At 40.0% G+C, this 23494-nt stretch overlaps 3 protein-coding genes across 7 annotated transcripts in view; 2 read left to right on the forward strand and 1 right to left on the reverse strand.

Moving 5' to 3' along the window:
- BTBD7 (BTB domain containing 7) overlaps positions 1-5769 on the forward strand; it is a 57554-nt gene extending 51785 nt beyond the window's left edge. For all 4 annotated transcript variants that reach the window (XM_026111652.2, XM_026111643.2, XM_026111674.2 and 1 more), the window contains one exon: positions 818-5769. In XM_026111652.2, the coding sequence (XP_025967437.1) occupies positions 818-1633 (816 nt within the window). In that variant the 3' untranslated portion in view covers positions 1634-5769. The remainder of the gene's footprint in view (positions 1-817) is intronic.
- A 2425-nt stretch (positions 5770-8194) lies between these two features.
- On the reverse strand, positions 8195-20596 carry UBR7 (ubiquitin protein ligase E3 component n-recognin 7). The gene is made up of 11 exons (XM_064512154.1): positions 20429-20596; positions 20147-20280; positions 18914-18974; positions 17182-17277; positions 15964-16017; positions 14640-14745; positions 12818-13002; positions 12104-12235; positions 11560-11722; positions 10592-10653; positions 8195-9793 (listed from the first exon to the last, which is right to left on the reverse strand). The coding sequence occupies exons 1-11, from the start codon at positions 20594-20596 to the stop codon at positions 9701-9703; spliced, it is 1254 nt and encodes a 417-aa protein (XP_064368224.1). The 3' UTR covers positions 8195-9700.
- A 105-nt stretch (positions 20597-20701) lies between these two features.
- Positions 20702-21831, forward strand: GON7 (GON7 subunit of KEOPS complex). 2 transcript variants are annotated; one of them, XM_026112114.2, is made up of 3 exons: positions 20738-21106; positions 21292-21468; positions 21651-21831. In XM_026112114.2, the coding sequence occupies exons 1-2, from the start codon at positions 20908-20910 to the stop codon at positions 21417-21419; spliced, it is 327 nt and encodes a 108-aa protein (XP_025967899.1). In that variant the 5' UTR covers positions 20738-20907; the 3' UTR covers positions 21420-21468; positions 21651-21831. The 2 variants fall into 2 exon arrangements, 1 of the variants encoding a protein (XP_025967899.1); XR_010389336.1 differs by having other exon boundaries at positions 20702-20961; positions 21292-21831.
- Positions 21832-23494: the final 1663 nt, after the last annotated feature.

Raw genomic sequence — 23494 nt, forward strand, 5'->3', positions numbered from 1 at the left:
GTTAGAAGTCTTTATTAGATAGAATGTTTCTATTCAAAATGCAAGAAGTATAGACTTAGTATGGATGATATTTTTGTTCTGTGCTCTTTACACAACTTGTGAGGTACTAGTAATTAACAATAATTAGCAAAATGTCTTTCATTAGACACAGTAAATACAAGTAGAAATTTTAACTCTTCTGGAAGACTGATAGGCCTTTCTTTGCAGGATTGCTTACAGGGATGTGCAAGGAGAAGAATGCAGTGCTACAACTTCTACACACTCTGTGGATCATGTCAGCACTGTAACTAGTGCCCCCCAAGCCTTAGGCTTTTGTGTTTCTACACACATGGGTGTGCATGCAATTACTGTGCTCTAAAATATGAAATGTAAGCAGAGGGGTTAAATCTGTAGTGAGGAAACAAGTGCTTCCTGGCTCCCCTGCACTGAAATTCTTGGTTATAGTATTACATTTGTTCTACACTGAGTACCTTGTTTAGGTTAATAATTGCAAGTTGTTTAAAGCAGGTTTACATTTTGACAGTTTAACAGTACATTGTAATTCACTTTACTGCACATTAGATATAACATATTTAGGAAGCAGCTATTACTGTAGCACAACCACTTCTCGAAGGAATGAAGAAACCTTATCCTAGCAGGAAGGTGGAAGATGGAGAATATGTTTGTTCTTTAAGCAATGCAGGGAACTTGCTGGCTAAGGTTAGTCTAGGCAAAGGTAGATTAGGAAAATGTCATTCAGAATGACAGAAAGTACCCTAGATATGATTGTTTGGTTTCTGCTTTGTTTCCATGGACTGATTTCTTTTTTCTTTCCCAGTGTACTCAGCCCCTGCTAAATGAACTGATGCCAGATATTGCAATGGGTGTGTCAGCAATGTCTCTGAAAGACAGAAGATTGCCAGAACTCACTGTTGACACAGAATTAAGCCAGGCAGTCACAGAGGTAGGATCAGGTCCACCGCAGCACATTTCATGTATTCAGAGCAGGCACATGCCCACATCTCGAAAGAAACATGCAATAGAGCAAAAAGTAGATGCTCGAGAAAATCAGCAGGAATATCCTGACTTTTATGACTTCTCTAATGCTGCATGCAGACCTTCCACTCCAGCACCTAACAGACACAGTCCTTCACCTTCACAAGGCATGTATTTTGGCCCAGATTTATATAGCCACAACAAGGCATCACCAAGTGGCTTAAAGTCAGCCTACCTACCTACCCAGATATCTCCTAAAAAGCAAGAGGATTCTAGGAGGGAATACCTGCTCCCCCAAGATGGGCATCAACACAGACAAAAGACTGAGCCAATACACCTCGATGTCTTAGAACAACCTCCCCAGCGGCTGGACTTGGCATTGGCTACCCAGGAAAATGCTGGTAATGGCCCAGTTCACATCAGGGGAAGAACAAAAATGGAAACTGACTTAACCTATGGCCTAACCTCTAACAGACCTTCGCTCTCTGCGTACACCTCTGAAATGCAAGAAGAGAGACCAAGTAGGAGACTGGCAGATGATGAGCCGTTGGAACATGGAACACAGAGAAATGCAGACTTGGAAAGAGAAGATGGAGTAAGCAGAGGAAGGAGGTCTCCAAGCAAACCAGACTTCTTGTATAAAAAATCCGCCCTATGAAAGCAACCTCCAATATTTCTCTGTGCCTAAGAGTTGTAAACATACCATTCTTTAACTTTTTGGCCTGACTTCTGTTAGATAAATTCATCCATGCCAGCAGATGAATTCAGCTTTGCTCATTCCTTTTGTATATACATTGCTTTATTAGAGACAGCATGCTATCAGTTTATTTTTAATGCTGCTTCTGGTTTCATTTTATGTGTTTTCTTTTCTCTTTTTCTTCTTTTGAGCAAACTTAATTAAGCCTTTAAAAAAAAGCTGGCACCTTTTTTTTCTACAACCTGGTAGCCTTTTGCACCCGTACATCTATTTTAGTTTATTAGTTTTGTACTAATATGTTATACTTTATTGTCACATTTAAAGGACTGTATTTTCATACTTTTGCATTTTCCCTTTCACCTGCCAATTTCCCATGTGCATTGGGTTGCACATTGAAATGTATTTTCTTATGAGATAGTAACAATGTGTTTATTTTTTAATTATAGAAATTCCAAAGAACAGCACATTAAAATACTACATTTTTAGTTAGATTGGTTTTTTGTTCAGATCTGAAATGTCTTGATTTTTATCACTGCAGTAAGCATTCGGTCTAATAATGTTTTGTTTGAAAAGTCCTGGCAGCTGGTCTTATAGCAAGCCCACTCCCAAGAATTATGTTTTGGTTTTTAAGAGCAAAGGGGGATATTTAGGAGTCCAGATTCCAGTGAAATTCACTGGGACCTGACAGTCTAATTCTGTATGCTTTGTGGTTCGGCTGTGACCATGGAGAATTCCACAATCACCAAGAAGCACTTACTAGCCAGACTAGAATTGCTGATTTGCCCATGTAGAAATAAATCTAGAAATACTGTAAAAGTAATAGTAATAACTTGTCCTTCCAGCTACCTTTATGTGGGGGTAGGTGAAAACCAGAGTTGAAGATTCATGTTAAATCCTAAAGTGTCGGGAAGACAAGGCATAGAATCTTACGCTGTTGCCTGTAGTGTAACTCTCCAATTAATAGGGTTGTCTCCAACAGAGGTGCTGAGGTGACTGCTATGATTCTAAAAAAAAAAAAAAAAAAAAAAAAAAAAGGGCTTCACTCTCAGTGATGTCATTGTGTTCCTTATCTGATTTGAAGTGTTGCTGACTTCATAATTGCAACTGTTCTGTGAACAAAATCAAAGCAAAGAGTAACTGCTTTAGCACCATGAAATGTGTGAAGCTTTAGCACTCTTACATCACACTTCCACTTCCCTGACCTTGCTTTTCTAAAGCACAGAAATAGGAGATTCATTGATTAACATGCAATGAAGAGGGAATGATAGTGATTTGGGCTGGTTCCCTGTCCCTGACTTGAGGTTAAACAATATGACTGGTGTAGCAGTTAGTTATTCAGTGTGTCCCTCTTAATGCTTACTGTGCAGCTCTTCCCTACTCTAAATATAACAGAGCTGCAGCGGTGATGCCACTGCAGTGTAGTCACTGCTGGTAAAGACCTGTTTGGGTTTTTTAAAGGAAGTTTCTGTAATGAAAATTTTTTTCCTGTAATTGAAAACTGTAATCCCAGGTGTGACCTAAGGGCTCTTTTAGGGTTGGTTTGGGTTGTTTCCTACAGTTCAAAATACTTAATACTATTTAAATGGAAATCTTGCAGCATTACTTTTGTTTTTAGCTGATGGCAGTTTCTTACCCATTCTGTTTCATTAAAATATGCAAGGCCCGACATTCACAACACCCTTTTCCTGAAATATTGAATCCTGAATTTTCAGTCTACCAAGTACCGTCTGGATAAATGGAAATATGGGTGTTTAAACCACTAAATCATGATGTCTCCTGCATATGCAGGTACAGGCCTCCTGCTTTTATGAAAGCCCTGCAGATGCTCCCTTTAGGGCATGATACAGGATTGGAGGAGAAACTTAGCTAAACTGCACGGGTGATGCAAGTGTTCTGGGGGGATGGTTTTTCCTTCTGTCAGCCTTTTTTAATCTGCTTTTTGACCACAGTCAAGTCACTAAGTGGTCCTGGCCTCATCACAAATATATGTTATTTCCTCAGAACTGCAGGGTAAAACATTCTTGAATATAAGAAGATATCAGTAGGAGGTAAGGCTACTGCAGGTTAGGGACTGAGGCGCATTGGTTATATTTTGAAAATTTGAGCACAGTGCTGTCTTACTGTGTAACTAACCAAACACTTTGGTTTCATGCTGGTGAGCACTAGAAACAAATTAACAGTCATATCACAAAACCCTGAAACTCACTGCACTTGCATCATTAGTCTGTTAAAGTAGCTGAATCACTTAAGTCATAGCTGTCCTGAGAAGACTTACTATTCTGAATAATTTATTTTTACCTAAAATTGATAGATCTACTTTCAGAGGGAACTATTTTTAGTTACCGCTATATTTAGGTGTGGCACTGTGTGCTGGGAGAGAGATGGGGCTGAAATCTACAGATGTTGTCAATAACTCTTAGCCTGAAATTTGTGGAGATGTGGCTGATAAGACTGAGAAGTTTTGAGGTTACAGTGTGAGGGGAATCATGAAATGATTTGGCTTTGCAAATAAGCCAGTGAGAGATGGGTTTTTGCGGGGAGAGGGGGGAGGAAATGTGTCTGCTTTTTAGAATACATAATTGCTTCTGAGGTCTCAGAAGCTGAGCAGCATTAAAAGGAAACTAGTGTTTAAAAATAGGCTCAAAATAAAAGATAAGTCCTTTTGGGGCCATAAGACAATCAGGCCACTTGGACAATCTACACTTTCAGTTGCATATTTTGAGTTGGGAAGAAGTTAGCAGCTGACTTTAAGTGGAAGAGAAGTATTTGCCAAATTAATGGAATTGTATTTTTATACTTCAGGATAGGATTTCCTACCTAGTTGGATGGGGACGAGGGGAGAAACCATCTTTATCCTTCTTTAGAGAAGTATTACTCAGAAGCTAGTGTTCATACATCTCACTCCCGGAAAGTAGGTACAGTGGGACAGTATTGTCTCAGCTTCCTAATACACAAAGCAAATAGCCATGCTGCTCGCTATTCTTTACTGTTCTCCATTTACTGATACTTTATTAATCAGTACAGAAGACCCTTGTTTACATGAAGCACTTTCTGATTAGGTTGGAAGTTTCCATCCAATTTATAGGAGGAAAAGGAGATGTTAAACTTGCTGACTGTATTTTGTTTGACCATAGAGGTATGAACGTTAAGCTTTCTTGGCTGAGGAAGGTTTCTGTTCAGTGTTTTATTAAAGAGAGAGTTCAGACTCTCAATTAGTAAGCAACATGCAAAAACTTTCCAATTCCCCTCTTCTTTACCTCTCCCTTTTTCCCTAATATATTGATGAATAACTTAATTCTTGGAAAAAGATTCTTCCTTTGAAATGTTCTGTTGTTCCATAGAGTTACTGTGGTTGTGTGTTAATAACTGCTGTGCTCTTGGCAGTTTCTTATTTTTTCTGTTCTTAAGCAGTTTCCTTTCTGAAAATTAAGAGACTGTGGCCCTTCTTACTTGTAAGCCTTAGTTTTGGTCTTGGAATGTCCCGAGTGTTTATTTGTCTTATAGGTTTCTTTGTTTTTCGGGTGTTTTGAAAGAATTCACATGCTTTTTGAGGCACTGTTATTCCTTCTAATGACTATAAGCTTATAAGGTAGAAAGGTGCTGAGTTCTGCTGAATGCAGGGAACAGCTGAGAGAGAAAATTGTAAAACCATATTTGGGGGTTCTGTAATTATCTGTACTTCCAGAAGGTAGCCTTGCCTTCTGCAATGTTACATTTTCGTTTCTTGTCCTTGTGCTGTTACTGGTATAAAGTCAAGTGCCTTCAATGCTAAAGGCTCAGAAAACTTTCTTAAACTGATTTCATGTCCTATGCAAGTGTTTTTTCTACAACCTGCATAACCAGTACTTTGTAAAACTTGTTTACGCTTCAATTGTACATAGTGTTTTTTAAAAAAATAGTATTTTTATTTAGGTACCTCCAGACTTGAATTCTGGTCTTGTGTGATGCATTGTAAAACAATACATTTCTCTTTTGAGTACCATTACAATTGTAAAAAGGTTTTCACTGGTTCTATTTTTCTACTGTTGCTGAGAAGCATGTAACACTGACTTTATCCTACATATAGTTGGCATTTCAAATAAATGGCTTGTATAGAATGTGCATGTGTGACTTCTCTGAGTTAACTGTTATTAGCAAGCTGCTAAATTAGTGCTGACTTACTGGCAGAACAGGACCTGTCATCATTACTCTGTACCCTTCTATCTGACTGACTCCATGGAGGGGAAAGGAGTATTTTAATTCAAACTTCAAAGTGCCCTGGAAGGCTAAAAAGATAAAGTTTATCATTTCTTCTTCTTAAAAAAAATAAATAAATAAATAAAATGTTGATAACAATGCTTTGAATATCAAGGATATACTACAAACCAGTGTAAAAATAGGCATAATTAGTGATGTTGTTCAGGCAACTTATTAAAAGTGCTACAGTGAAATACTGTTTAGTGAGTCCTTTAGGCTGGAGTTCAATTATCTGTGACTATTCACTATTAAAAGCAGTAGGATTACCCATACTTCAGGCAGCAGGACTTAGCCCTTGATCTAGAAAATGTTTATTTTCTGAGCAGAGCAGCTAGACAAAGACATTCATTAAACATAGGATAACTGCAATTCAAGAAGAGAATGCTATGTCAGCTGAATATTCATTAAATCTGTTTCACAAAAAACAACAGCGTTTCATTACTTCAAAGAGATTACCGAAGTTTAGAAGTGTGTCATCCAGCAGCAGAAAACCTGAACTAGTCTCACTTTGATGTACAACAGCAGAATACTTTGGGTTATCCCCTGGCTTAAATGGGGGGATGGAGAAAGAAAGGAAGAGTACAGTATAATCTTACCGGTTTATCTTCGTTCCTACGTTTAAGAAGATAAGTTTTAAGAACAACTTCCTAAAATTTTAATACTTTTATTTTGTTACAGGCTTTTTTGTGTTTTTGTTGGTTTGGGTTTTTTTTTTTTTTTTTAATGGCATTCTTCCATCTTAATGTCAGAGAAGATAAGATTCCTGTTCACGTAGGGGAGAGCCTCTGGGAAGAAAGCACAACTGGATGAAGATTTGAAAGGTGGATAGTTAGGTGCTATGTCCAAGTACTTGCTGATCACTTCAGGGAAACTATGCTCCATTACAGGCAGCAATACATCCAGTACAGGCTCATGCCAAGAGCTGAACAGCATGTGTGCTCAGTGCTGACATTACGGTGTGAACTGTGGCTAAAGGACCTAATTCTTGTGGAAATTACAGCTTTAGTTCAAAGCATTTTCTGTGCCTGCCAACTCTGTAGTAAGCAGTATTTATTAGTGCATTGATAGCTTGGGCTATGCTGTTGCTGTATGGTGTAAAGTGTCTGCATGCGCTAAACATGCGAGACAAGGTCAACAGGACCTGAGGCAACACCCCTAGTGTACAACCCTCCCAGGACACAAAGGTAGCACTAACCTGCACTAACCCTTTTTTTTTTTGTACAACAAAATAACTGAATATCCTGTTCCTGTTGGACTGTGGTGAAAGGGAACTGGGAAATATCACCAAGGAAAACATGTTTTCAAGGACAAGTAACCTGATTTTGAGTGGTGTCTTGGCCCATTGAGCAGCGCTGCTTCCGGGTCACCTGGGTTTCAGAGGTGGATGTTGAATCAGTTGGGGGAAGTGGTCACAGAGGCACCTGATCTCTTATCCAGCATCTACCCTGAGGACCACATGCTGTAAGCCATAAATAACAAGAATGACTTATCCTGTACTGGAAGGCAATGTGGAGTTGTTTGTGCCAGTTTATACATCTCAAAGCTAGATAGTATGTATTCTACATACAGCCAACTGGTAGTTTTGTTCAAGTAGGGATTTTGAGGAAAGAGAAGGAATTCAGGAAGATTGGTCAGACTAGTTTTAGCAAGCATTTCAGATGAGCTTTCAGTGATGCTACAGTAATGTGAAACTCCATACAGAAGGTAACAGGATGTCCACTTTCTAGTTCAATGGAAAGATGAACCACAGCTGAGTAGAGCCTGTGCAGACAGTACTTAAGTTCTCCCTCTGACCTTAGCATTTAAGGAGTTTTTTGTATGTACTTGAGGGAGAACAATAAAACTCTGAAAACTTAAGTGTTTCAGTTCAGGATGATTTGAATTCAGAGCTGGAAATAACCCCAACTGTAGTTACCTCTGGGCACTCTGTGGTCAGACTAGGGTTTTTTTTCCCCTACTTTAGCCTATTAAATGCTGAGAACTGCAAGAGAACAGAAACATAATCCTGTTCTGCTTTTTTGTCCTGCTCAACCCCCACTCTAGGGTGAGATGCCAGCAGTGATGGGACTATGCACCTTGTTTCACAACTGCCCAGAGTCAAATGGGTCAAGGCTGGAAGCAAAGATGTAGGAACGAAAGGCGTGACTTGCAGAGACAATAGTTGACTCACTCTTACAAGCATCTTGGTCACATGGCTAAACAGGTAACCATCACACTACAATGCATTGAGCTGGACATAGATGAAAACAAAATGGCATAGCAGCAATTCAAGTACAAGACAGCACAGACTGAACAGTTATTTAATTTTTAGGTATTTTAGTTAGGTATGCAATTACAACTCCCATAACAGTTGCTACAAAAAAGCACATACAATACCCAGAGTTAGATTTAAAAGCAACTAGTCGTATTTGCATAAAACAAACAAATTAACTGAGTCTTTATGCTAGAACTCACTTTTGTAAATGAGGTGTCCAAAAAGAATTAACAGAGAGAATGATAAAAAGCTGGATTTTCTTCTAAGAACTCTTAACATGGGAGCAGAACAGTACCTCATGGTAAGCAAATCCTCCAACTACACAGAGTGGGAGTTAAAAATTAGAACTTTCTTAAAGGATTTGGGGGGGGTTGTGGGTAAAGAAAAACTAAAAACTACATTAACCTCAAAATGACTCATGGGAAACTCAGTATTTAGTTTTAGTTAACTGTAGTTTCTTAAGTTGGTGAAATATCTTCTATTCCTTGATTATCACAGTGATTATAAAAAGATCGCACACTATACTGTAGCAAAATGCCAGGATGCTGCAACATTTTAGGAACACTTATGAAATAGATCAATTTAAGGTAGGTTAGTTTTTAAAACCAAAGCATATTAAAATTCCTTTAACAAAACCCCCAATACTTAATTTGTAACTTAGTACCTCCTACTAGGTATCATTTAGATTCTAGTGAGAGCATAAAGTTCATGGGACAATTTTTTCCATGTAAAACATCACTGTACAATATCTAGAAACAGTTTTTGAATAAAAAAATAGATACAACATTCTGCTGTATCAGGACCAACCCATGATTTCTGATTTTTCACATGCTTATGGAATACTTCCACAGTATATAGAGTCAGCATGTGAAGGTACAGTGCTATTCAGTTCACATGATATGACCCCAAACTGTAGAATGCCGTTTCCTTCAACAGGATTAGAACCAATGGACATCACCGTAACACAAGCCTCCTTTCCCCCTTGCAGAATTATGCCTCCCTATGTGTAGTAAACAGAAACAAACTTTGGGCTGGGGGTATATGACAGAATCACTGCAACCAGAAGAGATGATACAGAACCATAAAGGCAGGAAAGCAACACACCCCAGTTTGCAACACACACTAAGTGCAAATTTCCTACATTGTATAGAAACCAAGACAGGCAGACCGCTCCCATGTTTTAGTATGGTGTACAGCTATAGGCACTAAAAGTAAAATAGGTCAAAGGATTAAGGGAATAAACAGTGGCACAAAGTTCTTTTAACAAGCAATCCTCCCCTTTTGAAACAAGGCCAGCTTTCAAAGAAATGTAAAGTAGATCAATACTGAAATCCATATAAATGAATCACTATGCAATGTACTGTTAAAAAGGTGCACTGCAAATAAAGGAAATATGAAACAAAATCAGGAAAAAGTTGGAGGCGGTTTCTTGGACAGTAGGATGTTGAGGAAAAGCCAACTATTAAAAGATGCCTCTTCTGTTTGTCAATGGATATATTGTTTTCCCAGTTGTCCTTTCAGACTCAAAACCTCTCAGTCTAACTACAGTAGTACTGCATCCTATTAGTCCGTCGTCTTTTTCGTGACTGAAATTCTTCAAAGAAGTGCTGAATGTCTTCTCTTTTAACAACCTAATGGAAATAATATGAAACCCAAGTTGTGATACAGTAATTAAGTTAAAACAGTCCTTTTCTTACATGTATTACACACACTTACAAAGCATATAAAAACAAATATCCTGAAATCTCTTTGATACAGCTAGCCCAACAGCTCTGCTGTCCTACCCAAAGGAAGTGATTAATACCAAAATTCCACTAAAAGAGAATACAAGCAGGGAAACGAGCTACCCAAAGGCAAAACAAGTGTATGGAGGAATGCTTCTGATAATAATTGTAATGTGTTCAGCTACTTGCTTTTATGATCAGAATAATTATCACAAAGCAAGATTTCACAAGCTCACTTCAGATTCATTCCTGATTACATTCCAATGTATGGCATTTTGGCAAATCTGTGGCTTAATTTCATCAAATAAAATCTCCATGTTAATAATAGCATACTAATTTCTTGAGTAAAACAACTGAAAAGATTATCTGTCACTATTTAGTCAGTCCTTGTTATTCTAAAGGTTTAAATTCAGCCTAAGAGCAAGCATGAAGATTAAAACCTTTTTCCGAAGAAGTTTCCCAGAGCAACAGATATTTCACTTTAAATTTAAAAAGCTGCTCTCAGCGCATTTCTGTGGTGTTCCTGTTACCTCTCAACAACTTCTCCAACAGAAATACAGTTTTTAAATCCCAACAGAATCAGAAATATCCAATGTTTACTTGAGTACCAGCAACTCTGACAGGAAAAAATATTATGTTCAGCATCCTCCAGCAGTACTTTGAAACACATTTTCTAGCAACCAATTTCTGCAAGTTGCACCTTACCGTTCCCTCATCTGCAAATCTCCTGAGATAGTCAGTCAGTTCTGTCTTTAAATCATTGTATTCTGGATGGGGAAGTGAAGGCATGGAGGAAAAAAAACAAAAACAAAAAAAAAGAACAGCTTTAGTTTAACACTGGATTAAGATGAAGGCTTGCTCTATTTCCTCTTGTCACTAGTTAGATGTACTTTAGACAAATCTAGGTTTGAACTGGATTATAAATTAAATAAAAAAGCAAGAATGAGTGAACTTGGGCAACCTAATGCAGTTATCTGACTAGCTTATGCAGTCTGAATATACATTCAGGTCATCTTCAGAGAAATCTATAGAAGTCCAGAGAATGAATTAATGCAATTAAAGGACTCCCTCCTCCCCCCAAATTGTAACTGCAAAAGCACAGGTAGGTGGTAGGAAGTCCTAGCAAGTGTTCTCACCAGAGTGTAAACCTTTTATTCAAAAGAGAGGAACACTGCTCCGTTTATAAAATACATCAAGACTGTCCTGTCAATAATAGAAACAAGAAGAAACCTTTCACCCCAGCTTTGCATGGGCTGCCACCCCCAAAGCAACATGAGATTGCCAGAACGACAGAAGAAGGTAAGAAATGAGCCAAAAGACAGGAATGTAAATTAAATATTCCTTTTACAAGGAATTACTAGTGATATACTATCTAAGATGTCAAATAAGAGATTCCTACATCATCTGCTTTCTTAACATAAGGAAGTTAAAGTTACAATGACAGACTTCTCTACAGTAATACCATTTGAGGTTGATAACCTGTGTCATACAGTCTTCTACACATTACTTTAAAAATAGGTGGATGCCAAATTATAATACTGTAATACCTGCTATGGTATTATATGGTTATATAATAAAGACCATGCAATGTGTATATATATGATATGGTCTTTATACAGTAAACTGTTCATTCAAAATGCTAAGGCAGATTCTAAAAATGAAGTTATATTTACCACAGATGAGTTCTACTTGCTGGACTCTGTTCATGCTGTTAAGGGTGTCCATTAAAGGATCTCTCCTGTCGGTTTCTTGGTCACTGGTACCTTTATTTTCATAGGCCAAGACAGTGTCACATTCATCTGTCAAAAACTGGACTTCAAGCTCTGAATACATTTTCTAGAGAATAAAGTAAAATTTAATTTTAGATTACAAAATTCTTCAGGCCCAGATGCGCTCCCAAGCCCTTTTCACATTAAGTACTGCAATTCATAATGTAAATTTTGTATCAACAAGCATTTCAACCATGTCTCATGAGGACTTCCAGAATGACATTAGCTCTAAGTCACAGGAAAATAAAAACATTCAGAAGCTCCTTTCACGCATGCTGTATTAATTCCAAAAGATCCCGTTTGTTTCTTTAAGTCTGGTGCATGTTTCATTAGGTGTCTATATGCACCGTAAGAATGTTTTCACAGATTTTTATCTACAAGCTTCTCTTCAAGAAGTTCCTCTCTGCCTCCCCCACTTCTACGCTTACAGTGAAGAGAGCATACATACCAAACAGTCTTCACACGTGCATAATTTGCTTCTCCAGTTTGATGGCCAAAAGGTGGCAGTATCTTTTTTTAAAAATTGCTTGCTTTGGAGTTCTTTCAGCTTGCAGACTGGTTCTTCACTCTTAGTAACTATCTGAATTAAAATGAGAGTGTTCAGTGCTCTTTAACTTCACTTCAAATACATTCATTTTTCCTTAGGCAAGATTTTTTTTTTTTCTGTCTCAGATACGTTTATTTCTACAGGACAACCTATGTTACTGCTGCATTCACATGAGGATGCTGATGTGTTTTTAGCAGTTTCCATTAAATATAAATATACTCTTCTGTAGAAGTTTACTGCAATAGTCATAAACGTTTATGAAATCAGAGCTGAAGTATCATGCAAATGCAGCTACAATGCATAATACCACTATATTAAAACAAACTCAGGAGTTATTTCGGTGTAAAGGCAAAACAGCTGACAAGTGCAGGGCTGGACCTAAACTACCTGCAAGAGACAGTATGCCCTTGTCACCCACATTTCCAGGCATGTTCCATAGCCTACTTCATGCTCTACAGAGAACATGTATTTAATGTATCAGTAACAAAAATACTGAAAATGAGCATGGAAAGGGACAGAAAACCTTTTCCCTGAACCTACACAGAAAGAGGTGGGCTTTAGGTTCTCTATCATCAACAGGAAGATGCACACAACAGAAAAGAAAGCACATTTTACCTCTCGACATGAAGACCCAGAGCTAGTAGATGGCTCATTAAACTGTTCTATTTGCTTTCCCTCCTCTTTTTCTTGGTGTTCTACTCCACTTTCTTTTTTTATTTCTTTTTTCTGTTCTTTGCTTTCCTCAACATTCCGGACAATCCCTTCATTTTCAAGAGAGTTCACTTTGGTCAAAGCAGGAACTAGAAGATACATATCCACATAAGTAAAAATATTGCGCTAGGCAAAGTACAGACTACTACAAGGCTTTCTTTTTTGCTTTATAATGCAGTGTTACAAAGCACCTGGACTATCTGATCCAGATAATATCCAGAGTCCTAGATGCCTTCTACAGCTATCCAAATACAGTGACCTATGTATACAATGAACCCCCTTCCTCTTTCATCACTGCCTTTTTCACCTCTCATATTCCCATCCAAAAATACTCTGCCTCCCAAAACGTAAGACCTACGAGAGGGAAAAGGGCATCATAATTTCACATAGTACATGACAGCTACTGAAGGCTGTGATCAAGAAGTGTCGAGGACAAGCATCTTTGTATTGTACAATTGTCTTTTGCTGACTTTACGTCAGAATCCAATGTCTTCGTTTTCTCCAGACAATTTAAAAAAAGAAAGAAAAAAATCATTTAATACTCTTTATAAAGCATTTACAGCTGTCTTCAGCTTTGTACATGGTTTTGAAAAAGACAATTTAAGCAGCTGTTTATACACAGAATTGTAATTAGTAGCAATTCAACATACCAAACACACTACTCTCTGTAGACCCTCTGCTGCATGTGCTGTTACTAACCAGAAGTTACAATTATGCAACTTCAGCTGAATGCTTCTTCAAGAGCTCTACTTTTGCCCATAAAACCTTTTGCTTAAGATACCAATTTCCATCAAAATAGCTCAAAAATACAAAGTGAATTCTACCAAGGAAAAGTCACAGTTGTCACCTCTACTACTTCTTAGAATGTGCTAATGTATTCATCTTCCGACAGTGTGGGGTGACTCAACATCCAAGTGAAGTGATCTCAGCAACCAGAACTCAACAACAGATTAACTGTACTAACCATTTCCTTGTGTCAAGTAAATTTATCTTTTGTTGTCAATTCAAATGTGTGCATGATGACACAGCTAGTTTGGGGGGGGGGGGGGGGCAGTGAGGAGAAGTAAAGAAGAGAATTCTAAGTAACTCATCCTGGAATCTTTAAAATTACCATTTGAAATTCCTGGTGCCTGAGAGCTCGATCTCCAGTCAGTATAAGAACTCCTTAGGAAATAAGACTATATGAAATCAGCTGTTTCCACTAAAATCAAGTCATCTACTCTTCTGATCCTGCAGAGACCACATACGGAACAGACACCTGGTGTGACCACTGGTCTCTCCTGAGGGACACACGACCCAAAATGAGCTCCAACTATGTTCAAATTAAGATTTTATACACTCTTTTCAGGTCACTATCATTCACTCTCTTCTGTTCAGAGTCTCTCAAACCCAGCTGTACTCCTCACTGCTTCCCTTATGATGGCTCCTCAGGTCTTTCGATTCAGCCTAGAACTTAAGTTCCTTGGGGCAAGTGATAGATCATTATCCATCCATGTGCTAGAGCACCTTTGATGAAATAAATAAAACAGTGAGAACTATGGCATTAAGATTTATGAACCAGACTTCTTTTATAGAACAGTCAGCGCACGTTTCACTGCTAAAGGTTGTCGTCTGACACGATGAATATCATTTCTCCTACCACTCAAATATATTATGTCAATAATCAATTAAGTATGAGAAATACATATGAAAGAAACATTGTCTCAGATATCTTAGTTTTCTTTACCTGCTAATTGTGAAGCATAGGCCCATAGGAAATGGCAGTGCTTCATGCAGGCTTGGCACACCATTTCATGGAAGTCTCCGCTTTCAGGAGGCACTGCACCAAGATGCTGTCAAAAAGAAACAAGCACACAGCAGCGGAATGTTGGCTACAAATTAACAGATGCAACTCTAGTTTTAGTGCAAGTAAGACATCAGCTGCTATTGTATTTTCATCGCAAGCATACAGTCCTGCTAGCTTTTTTTTACAACCTGCATCAGTATAACCAAAAGGCTGGAAAGATCAGATCAAATTCCAGGGAAAAACTGAAATCACAGTGCCTTTGTTTACTGTCTTTTATGCTTTCTACATACCCAGAAATCTCAGTTCTATCTTTATCTCATTTCTAAACATCATTCTTCTAAACACTGTCCTAAATATAACTGCCTAATAAGATACCTAACACTCACCGCAACTTTAAACTCCTACACTAACTTTTTGTGATTGTTTCCTTACACATAAGAGATTGTACATCTTCATTGTTCACAAACTGAAATTGAGAAGAATTAGGTCTCAAAACCCCCAAATAAATTTGTGAGAAATACTGAGGCAATTTAAAGCACTTAACTGTTTTCTTTTGAAAAAACATTCTTATACACCTTACAGTATGCAGCATAACATCCTTAATGCACACATTTATATATAAAAAAGAAACCCACAGTTTATGTATAGAACCTATAACTGAAGCCAATCATCTTGTTTTCTTCCTTGTTCCAGCAATGTCAAATATTTTACTTTCTTACATCCACTGTGGATTTCACTCATGCCCTCAAAGGCATGACAAGCTGAATCCTGGCTCATGCATTAAGTAGGGCATTCAGTGAAATGCTTAGCTGCTTTTAAAAAGATTTCCCCAAAGTCTGTAATCAGGGACCAACAGTGCAGTTTGTTCCATACTATTTAATGTAATTACAACTCAAAAAAGCATCCCTCTGAATGAACAAATAGATAGTTGATAATGATGTTCTTTAAATGAAAGAACTCACTGATTCCAAGATTATAATTTTCCAGTTAAAGACAGTTACAAACCTATTATTTTATTCCACAGAAGTAACCTTGAAAAAAGTAGAGGTATTCCTAGTTATTTTGGACCAGAGTGAACAGCAACGCAAGATTAAACATTTAGTAATACCTTGCAGAAGTTGAAAAGAACTGCTTTAGAACTTATGTAAAAATCTTCTGAGAACTATAGCAAATCTTTCCAAGTAAGAATTACTATACGAAATTAACTGACATCATTAATTTATTTCTATGCAAATGGCAATTCTGCTACTTATAGTTTCCTTACCCTTCCATGGAACCAGTCTTCACAAACTATGCATTGGATCATTTCATCTGGAATCTAGATGAATGATCGTATTATTAGCATTAATATCAACCTTCAGAATCTTTCACAACCCTCAAACTACAGTATTATGCAAAGCCCACTCAAGTGAATTGCATTTCCCTCTTCACCCACCCACACTGAGCTGCCATTAATAAGTAGTTACCACTTCATTAGTCAGTTTGCTTCCTCGAAGTTCTAGAGCATGTGTAATTTATTAAATTATGAAGACTATGGAAATTCCCAGTTGTATTACAAAACTAGTTTTCCCAGTACAGCAAGACATTCTTATACAAAAGAACAGATAAAAGTTAACATGGTATCGGTATCTTTCTTCCTGTAAACAGAAATGCATAAATAGGGGAGTTATCAAAGCAAAGATATTTATATTCTCCGTGTCATCAGGTTTTATTTAGGAATGGCAGATTCCTAACTTAACTGTCCATAATATAAACTTAGTACAAACTGATTTATTATGAAGCAATTATTAATGATTTCTTCAGAAATATTTAGATTCCACTAAACTTGAGAGAAATGAGTTCATATTTCATAGTAATACTAATACAGTCTTTTCCTATTTGGAAGACTTATGCCTTTCTTATTCTTTCTGTCCCTAACAAACCTTTTTTTTTTTTTTTTTTAACATCTAACTTTTGTAACTGCAAAGGAAAGTTTCTGTGTGTAAACCAAGTGGCATGTTTTAATACTTCAGAGAAACAGCATTCTCACTGACATAAAGGAAGGCTAAAGCCACTGTTGAAAGAATCTCCCCACCCCAAAAGCAGTCCTGTCAGAGCACTGTCGCAAGCATGAGGAACCAGATTCTGTTCTCTCATATCAAGTGACTTATTCTCCATTTGTAGGATTTCTCAGGATAAACCCATTCCCTAAAGGAACCATATAATTTTATAGAGAGGAAAGCAGAGATAACTGCACCACCATTTTGTCCAAATGATGGTGTGGCTCCCTCATCTGTTTTTAAGGTATAAATATTTCTTGACTATTTTAAATAAAAGTGAGAATGTATTACTTTATACAATGAATGACAATCAAAGTAATATCGATCATAACACTTCTTAAAGTGGGATCTTCCTTAAGAAGCCACTTGCGGACCACCCTTTGCACGGTGTTTTGTATAAATATCTTCTGAATATGATTATTACTAGATTTTGCATTTCTTACCTCATCTTCAGGATCAGGATAAGGTCTTTTACAAGTACAGTATAATCCAAAGAAATTGTCATTATACTTATTTCCTGAATTCACCTTGCCTTTTTCCTAGAAAGAAAGGAGAAATTGTTTCAATAGACAATGCAGTGAGAAACAGAAGATGCATACCCTAAAAAAACTGTTCTGTTTTACTTCCTAAAAACAATCATTACACTTAATCCATTTGAATATCTGAAGACAAAGATATTACCCTGACTTTCCTGTGTTATACAGTAGGCAGAAGATAGGGCACATGAGGAATACTGAAGTTCAAAAGGAAACACGAAGAACAGTCTTTCCACATAGAGAACAAATGGCAACTATGGTGTTTTTTTAAGCTACTTCTAATCTAAAATTACCTAAGAGCATAATACTTCTTTAACAGTAACTGTTGATAGCTAAATTCAAACTTCTTTTTATATGTGTGCAATTCTTTCCAGAAGGCCATTAGCCACCAAGATTTTATTCAAACAAAATCCTTGAGGTTTGATCACCAATCATGCATGCCTGTTGCCATTGTAGCAGAGTCTGCAGATGTACTATGCACCTCCCTCCCTTCCTCTCTCTCTCTCTCTTTTTTTTTTTTAATCCAGACTGTGGTCCAAACCCAATTTTGTTTAATCTTACCATTGGGCTTATATTAAATTCATGTCATCTAAGCCTCACTCTATACGAGAGAGTGTTCCAAATTACAGAACATGCTGAATGAAGTTTGGTTACAGCTAATTCCACTTCAAAAAGTACAGCTAATATAGCTGGGGCCAGAGGACTTTAGAACTGTACGTAGTTGCAACCTAGGACCACAGTCAGCCCTTGCAAAAACAGCTGTGACCATTTATATACTATAAAATTTTTTTTACCACTACTCTGTTAAAAGAAGAACAGATGATGTGAGCTCCCTTCATCCATTAAGTCAGCCACCTTAACATACTGATGCTGGAGGTCATTTAAACTAGTAGGCTGATTTTGCACTGAAGTGGAGGAGGAGCCACATGATCCATTTCACTGACTCAAACAAGGAGCACTAACATCTTAAAACCGCCACAGGTGTCTCTGTAGGGAACACCTGACTACAGCTCGAGGCTTATGAGGTCTGGACCAGCCCCAGTTCTGCCAGGACCAAAAGGGTACACACAGAACCACTTGCTGTCTCTACATTTGGAGCGTTATCATCCTGGGAACAGAGCTGCAGACAAGCCAAAGAGCTTCCTCCCTCTGTTTGCTTTCCGGAACATTACCAAATACTTAATGAGTCCAGACTGCCCACTGAGCATGAAACTACAGGGAGCTTAATACAGTAAAAAACTACTCCTTCAGCAGACTCCAGCCTATCCAAAAAGATTACTGTACGAAAGCTGCCACAGGGAAAGGGATGGAACTGTCCCTTCTGACAACAGCACTGAAGTTTCCTTAAAGCAACTGTAAAATCATACCCCAAAAGACTCTCCTGAAGCCAGCTTAGAGCTAGCAGGACTTATTATTAATACAGGCACAACATGCTAAAGCATTTTCACTGTTTCAGGCATTGAGCTAGCTATGGACGCAAACAGCTGCACCCATGAGTGACAAAGCTCAGACATTCCCCCTCATTTAACTTGCCGGGAGAAGAGGCACCATACAAGTCAGCACTCTCTGAGGCAAGATACCAACCTTCTAACACTGTTATTTTGATTCTGCATGTCTAAAAATCTATATCTGAACTTACTGGAAGTAACTTGCACTGCAAATTTTTGAATTTGCTATTTCCACAGTCACAGCGGAAGTTCCTGGAAAAAAAACCAAAGCATTTCAGATTTTTTATTATATAGACATGTTAACTTTTGTATTTATAACAATTCCCAACAATTTATTAGGAACCATAAAAATATTCTTGCAGCTATTCAAGCAATAGTATCTGTTAGAATTGGCTGAAGAGCCTTGCAGCCTCATGTGCATTCCTGGCAGATCTCGGCTAACATCATCATTCACAACAGTGTTTGGCTGGAAGAACTCAACAGAACAGCTAACTGAGGGTGCTGCAACTACCACATTCAAAAAGGCAAGCATGTATATTGACAAAAGAGGAGTGTAAAGCAGTTTATTGCTGAAGGCTAGATCCACAGAGACAATTAAGCTCTTACCTCCTATTCAGACACCTAAGTTCTCACTAAAATGGAATAGGACACTTTAGATATCTAAAGAGGACGGAGGAACAAGAATACTTTATTAACGTGACCTAAGCTGCCAGCACAGTTTCCCGAGACTCCATACTAGTAGAAACATGGTATCTTGAATGAGTTACACATCTAAACATTGTCCTACTTCGGTCCATTGAGACCCATGTTACTCAATTTTTTTTTATATATATACAGCAGAGGATGCTCTGGGGAAATTTTTCTCTGGACAATTAATCTACATACCAAAATCCTTCAAGGAGTTTCAAAGTACTCAGACCAGTACGTAAAACATGAGAGATAATAATGATTATTAGTTTAAACCACTGTGTTTCAGTACCGTGCTAAAGCGAGTGCCGTATTTCACGCCAGAGACAGCTGCGTTACACTACATAACCGTATGAATCTTAAACGATGACTTGATTTGCAGAGGAAATTGCAAGGATAAGCCTGAACATTCAAAAAGCATTTGTGGCAAGAACATTCGGTAGTTTCCAAGAAAACCCACAGCATGAACTCTGAAAACAAAAAACTTTGTAGATCAAAAAGACGCAATACCCCAGTTCTTAGGGCGCTGCTTCCAGAGGGGGACTCAGGATCACAACTTACTGTTCAGCGTTACTTTTTTCCTGCTGCGACAGCACAAACGTGTTTCGGGTACAGAGGCCGCCGTTTTAAGAGCAGGGCGCACTTAACGCCTACGTGCGCGCCGCCCTCAAGGCGCGGCGGTCCGGCCGCACCGCCTGGCCTGGCCTGGCCGCGGAGCGGCTCGGGCCGCGCTTTACCTCTTGGTGTAGAGCTCGAAGAGCTTGTGCGAGCCGTGGCACTCGTAGCTGCAGGCCAGGCAGATGCCGGCCGGCTCCTCGCCCGGCGGGGTGCAGGTGCCGCACGCGTACAGCGCCTGCCGCTTCACGGCGCCCTGCAACGAGACGGCGCGCGTGGGCACGGCGGGCCGCGGCGGCGGCGCGGGGGGGGCCGGAGCCCCCGCGGGGGGGGGGCGGGGGGGTCGCGGCCCCGCCCCGCCGCGAGGCGCCAGGTGCGCGCGCCCGGCCCAGCCCCGCCCCCACCTGGGAGTAGCTGCAGCGCTCGTGGTCGCTGCCCCCCAGCACGGCGCGCGCCTCCTTCTCCAGCTCCTCGTTCTCCGCCAGCACCTCCGCCAGGGACACCACGGGCTCCTCCGGGCCCCCCGCGCTGCCGCTCCCGAGCTCGGCGCCCTCCGCCGCCGCCGCCTCCATCGCCGCCGAGGGCCGAGCCGAGCCGAGCCGAGGCGGGAAAAGCGCGGCTCGGGCGCCAGGGGGCGCCGCGGCGGAAGCGGAACCGCCACCGCGCGCGCGCCCCACGTGACGCGCGCGGCGGCGAGTCACAAAGGGGCGGGCGGGGGCAGCGCGCGCCGCGGCGCTGTGGCACGCGGCCCCCGAGAGCCGCGGTTTGGGGCGGGCGCGTTGAGAGCGCTTCCGGGTCAACGCGCGCGTGCCACGGATTGGGCGGCGGCGGTGCCCGTCACGGCCTCCTGCCCGCCCCGCCCCCTTCCCCCCCCGGCGGCGGGATGGAGCTGCGCGCGGAGTTGACGGGCCGCGACGGGCGGACGTGGCCGCTGCGGGTGCGCTGCGAGGCGGAGGCGGGCGCGGGTGGCGAGCTGCGAGGGCTGCAGCGGGGCCTCGAGAAGCTGCAGGAGCAGGTCACGGAGCTGCTGGCGCCTCTGGTGCAGCAGGAGAGAGAGGCGGGGGGCCGCGGCGGGCCGCGTGGTGAGTGGCGGGCGACCGTTGGGCGGCCGTTGGGCGCGGGGCGGGGGGGGGGATGGCGGGCGCGCCGCGAGCCGGGCGCCACCGCCCCCTCGGTCTCCACGACCTCCTCTGGGCGGCGGTGTGCTACCGCAGGGGCTGCGTGCTTTTTTCAGCACCTCATCCGCTGTCTGTCTGAACCCTGGTAGGTGATGTCGGGGAGGAGGAGGAGGAGGAGGAAGGCGATGAAGATGAAGATGAAAATGAAAACAACATCGACGTGAAAGCAAATGCAGATGGCCCACCTCTAAAACGGACAAAAGTTCAGCAGTCCTGACTGTGGCGTGAAAGACTGTATTTAGGCCTAAAAAGAGACTTTGCAGAATGTAAGTGTTCTTTTGGACAGTGGCACCTCGGGGGTGGGCAGGCTGTTCTTGCAAGGCAGATGTCTGCGTTTTTGTTCCTTTTGCTTATGTTTTAAAAATGAAATGTCGATCCCCACCACTACTTTAATATAGGAGCCCTAACAAAAGGGTGTGTGTTGGCATTAGTAACGTGTTTTTTACAGGAAGCGAATATTAGGCTGAAAAGATTGAGAAGAATTTTCAGTAAACCAGCTGACACAGATATAAAACACACTGAGTCTTCTGACCATTACATTTTTAATGGCTTCTCCTGAATCACAGTATTTCTTCATATGACCTCAAATCAAACTATTTTAAAATAAACAAATAAAATATGGAACCTGTTATTTTGTCAGATATGGTTTTAAAATGGTACCAGACAAACAAGTCATTGGTGTGGAGAGAAAGTAGCGTAAGATCATTTGAGTATTCAAAATCAGCTAGAAACACTTGCACAGATGTGAGACTGTTTCTGAACAATCCTGTGAGCCTAAAAGATGGAAGATTGTTTCTGCACATAATATAAAAGCTTTATTTTAGTCACCTATCACTAAAGTACTTTCCAGTTAAAGGTCATAGGCTAAGTAGATTGAAAGAGTTGGAAATCTTGGTCTCCCAAAATTTTGAATTTTAATAGCTAGAAAGCTGACAAGACAATGTCATTTTGGTAATTATCTTTTAGATTATTACACAAGTAAAACACAGCTGTCTACCCTTATCATCTGTTTCTTCCAGAAGGTCTTTGTTTCTTCATGCACCAGTTAATCTTTATATACCTTTTTTTATCAGTGAGTTTTAACCAGGTTGATTTTTTGGGGTTCTTTCAGTAGCTTAGTCAAATAAAGTGAATATCACAGCCTAATAGTCTGCCTATGCAGAACTCTTAGCATTACCTCAAAGGACAAAATGAGCGGAATGAAATTTTATGGTACTTCATATTAAAAAAAAAAAAGTCAGGTCAGGAACTAGGGGTAATATAATCACATTCTGCACTGGTTAGTATAGTTTATTTTAGAGGGGGGAAAACATAAATATTCGTATAACACCTACAAGTACATTATGTTCTTGGCTGTATAAACCAGCATAACCCAATCTCTCTGCTGAGTGGGAAAGGTAGCTTGGCCTGTCATCTGATGATAATGCAGTGTGTGGAACGTTATGAGGCTATCAGATGCTTCTTGCAGGGAGGGTGGGGATTGTAAATGCTTCCTCTTTGTTGCTTTCATTGCAAATTTCTGTTTGGTGCATGCTTCTGTGAACAAGTGTAAGATGTTCTTGATACCCAGTCCACAGAGCTTACTGTGAAGCCTGAGAGTTTTCCCTACAAGAAATTAACTAGGTGAATAGTAGTGTAAAAAGCATTCTTTAATTTCCATGTGTTGCAAAACAGTTGGCACAGCTTGTTTCTCAGTATTATGGAAACAGAGCAAACCTTGAGACACGAACATGGAAAACTGTCTGAACAAATTATGAGTGAATTTTTACTAGCACAAAACTGTCTGCATTCATTTGAAATCATGCAAAAAGATGTCCAAATATGTTTACTGGATTTCTTTTTCAGCTAAGAAATTCATACAGGACACACCTATTATTCTGTTAGCAGATATGACAAAGTCATAACTGAAGAAAAAACTGTGACTTTAAAGACTAGGGAGTTTTATTTGCTGAGGACCTAGGATAGGAGAAAAGCTTACAAATGCGTTCTGATCTGTTGTCAGGCTGCAAAATCTAAAAGTGATAAAATATTTAAAATGTTCTTTTAGTGTAGATAATGTGTGCATTGAAGGAAATGGCTTATCAGAGTGGCAAAGGCAACATTTCACATACGAAAGCTAGACCAATAAAGGCATCAGAAGGGCGGCTTCATGTGACCTGTGGTAAACTAATGACATGTCTTTTGTGCTCCATGTTCTGCAGCTTTGGAAGCTTTTTGTAAAGCTATATATACTCAGAGCAGTGTGTCCCCCCCCCCCCCTTTTTAATATTTTTTCCCACCTCTCCTCTTCAG

The sequence above is a fragment of the Dromaius novaehollandiae genome, chromosome 5, assembly GCF_036370855.1.
Source record: "Dromaius novaehollandiae isolate bDroNov1 chromosome 5, bDroNov1.hap1, whole genome shotgun sequence".
Taxonomy (NCBI): domain Eukaryota; kingdom Metazoa; phylum Chordata; class Aves; order Casuariiformes; family Dromaiidae; genus Dromaius; species Dromaius novaehollandiae.

Excerpts from the sequence above, each read along its gene's own strand:
- GON7 (XM_026112114.2), top strand. The coding sequence starts at position 20,908 with ATGGAGCTGCGCGCGGAGTTGACGGGCCGCGACGGGCGGACGTGGCCG. Across the intron at positions 21,107-21,291 it reads GGGCCGCGGCGGGCCGCGTG|GTGATGTCGGGGAGGAGGAG; the intron begins GTGAGTGGCGGG and ends GAACCCTGGTAG.
- UBR7 (XM_064512154.1), bottom strand. The coding sequence starts at position 20,596 with ATGGAGGCGGCGGCGGCGGAGGGCGCCGAGCTCGGGAGCGGCAGCGCG. Across the intron at positions 17,278-18,913 it reads TGCAGTGCAAGTTACTTCCA|GAAAAAGGCAAGGTGAATTC; the intron begins GTAAGTTCAGAT and ends CTTTCTTTCTAG. Across the intron at positions 14,746-15,963 it reads AAGACTGGTTCCATGGAAGG|CATCTTGGTGCAGTGCCTCC; the intron begins GTAAGGAAACTA and ends TCTTTTTGACAG.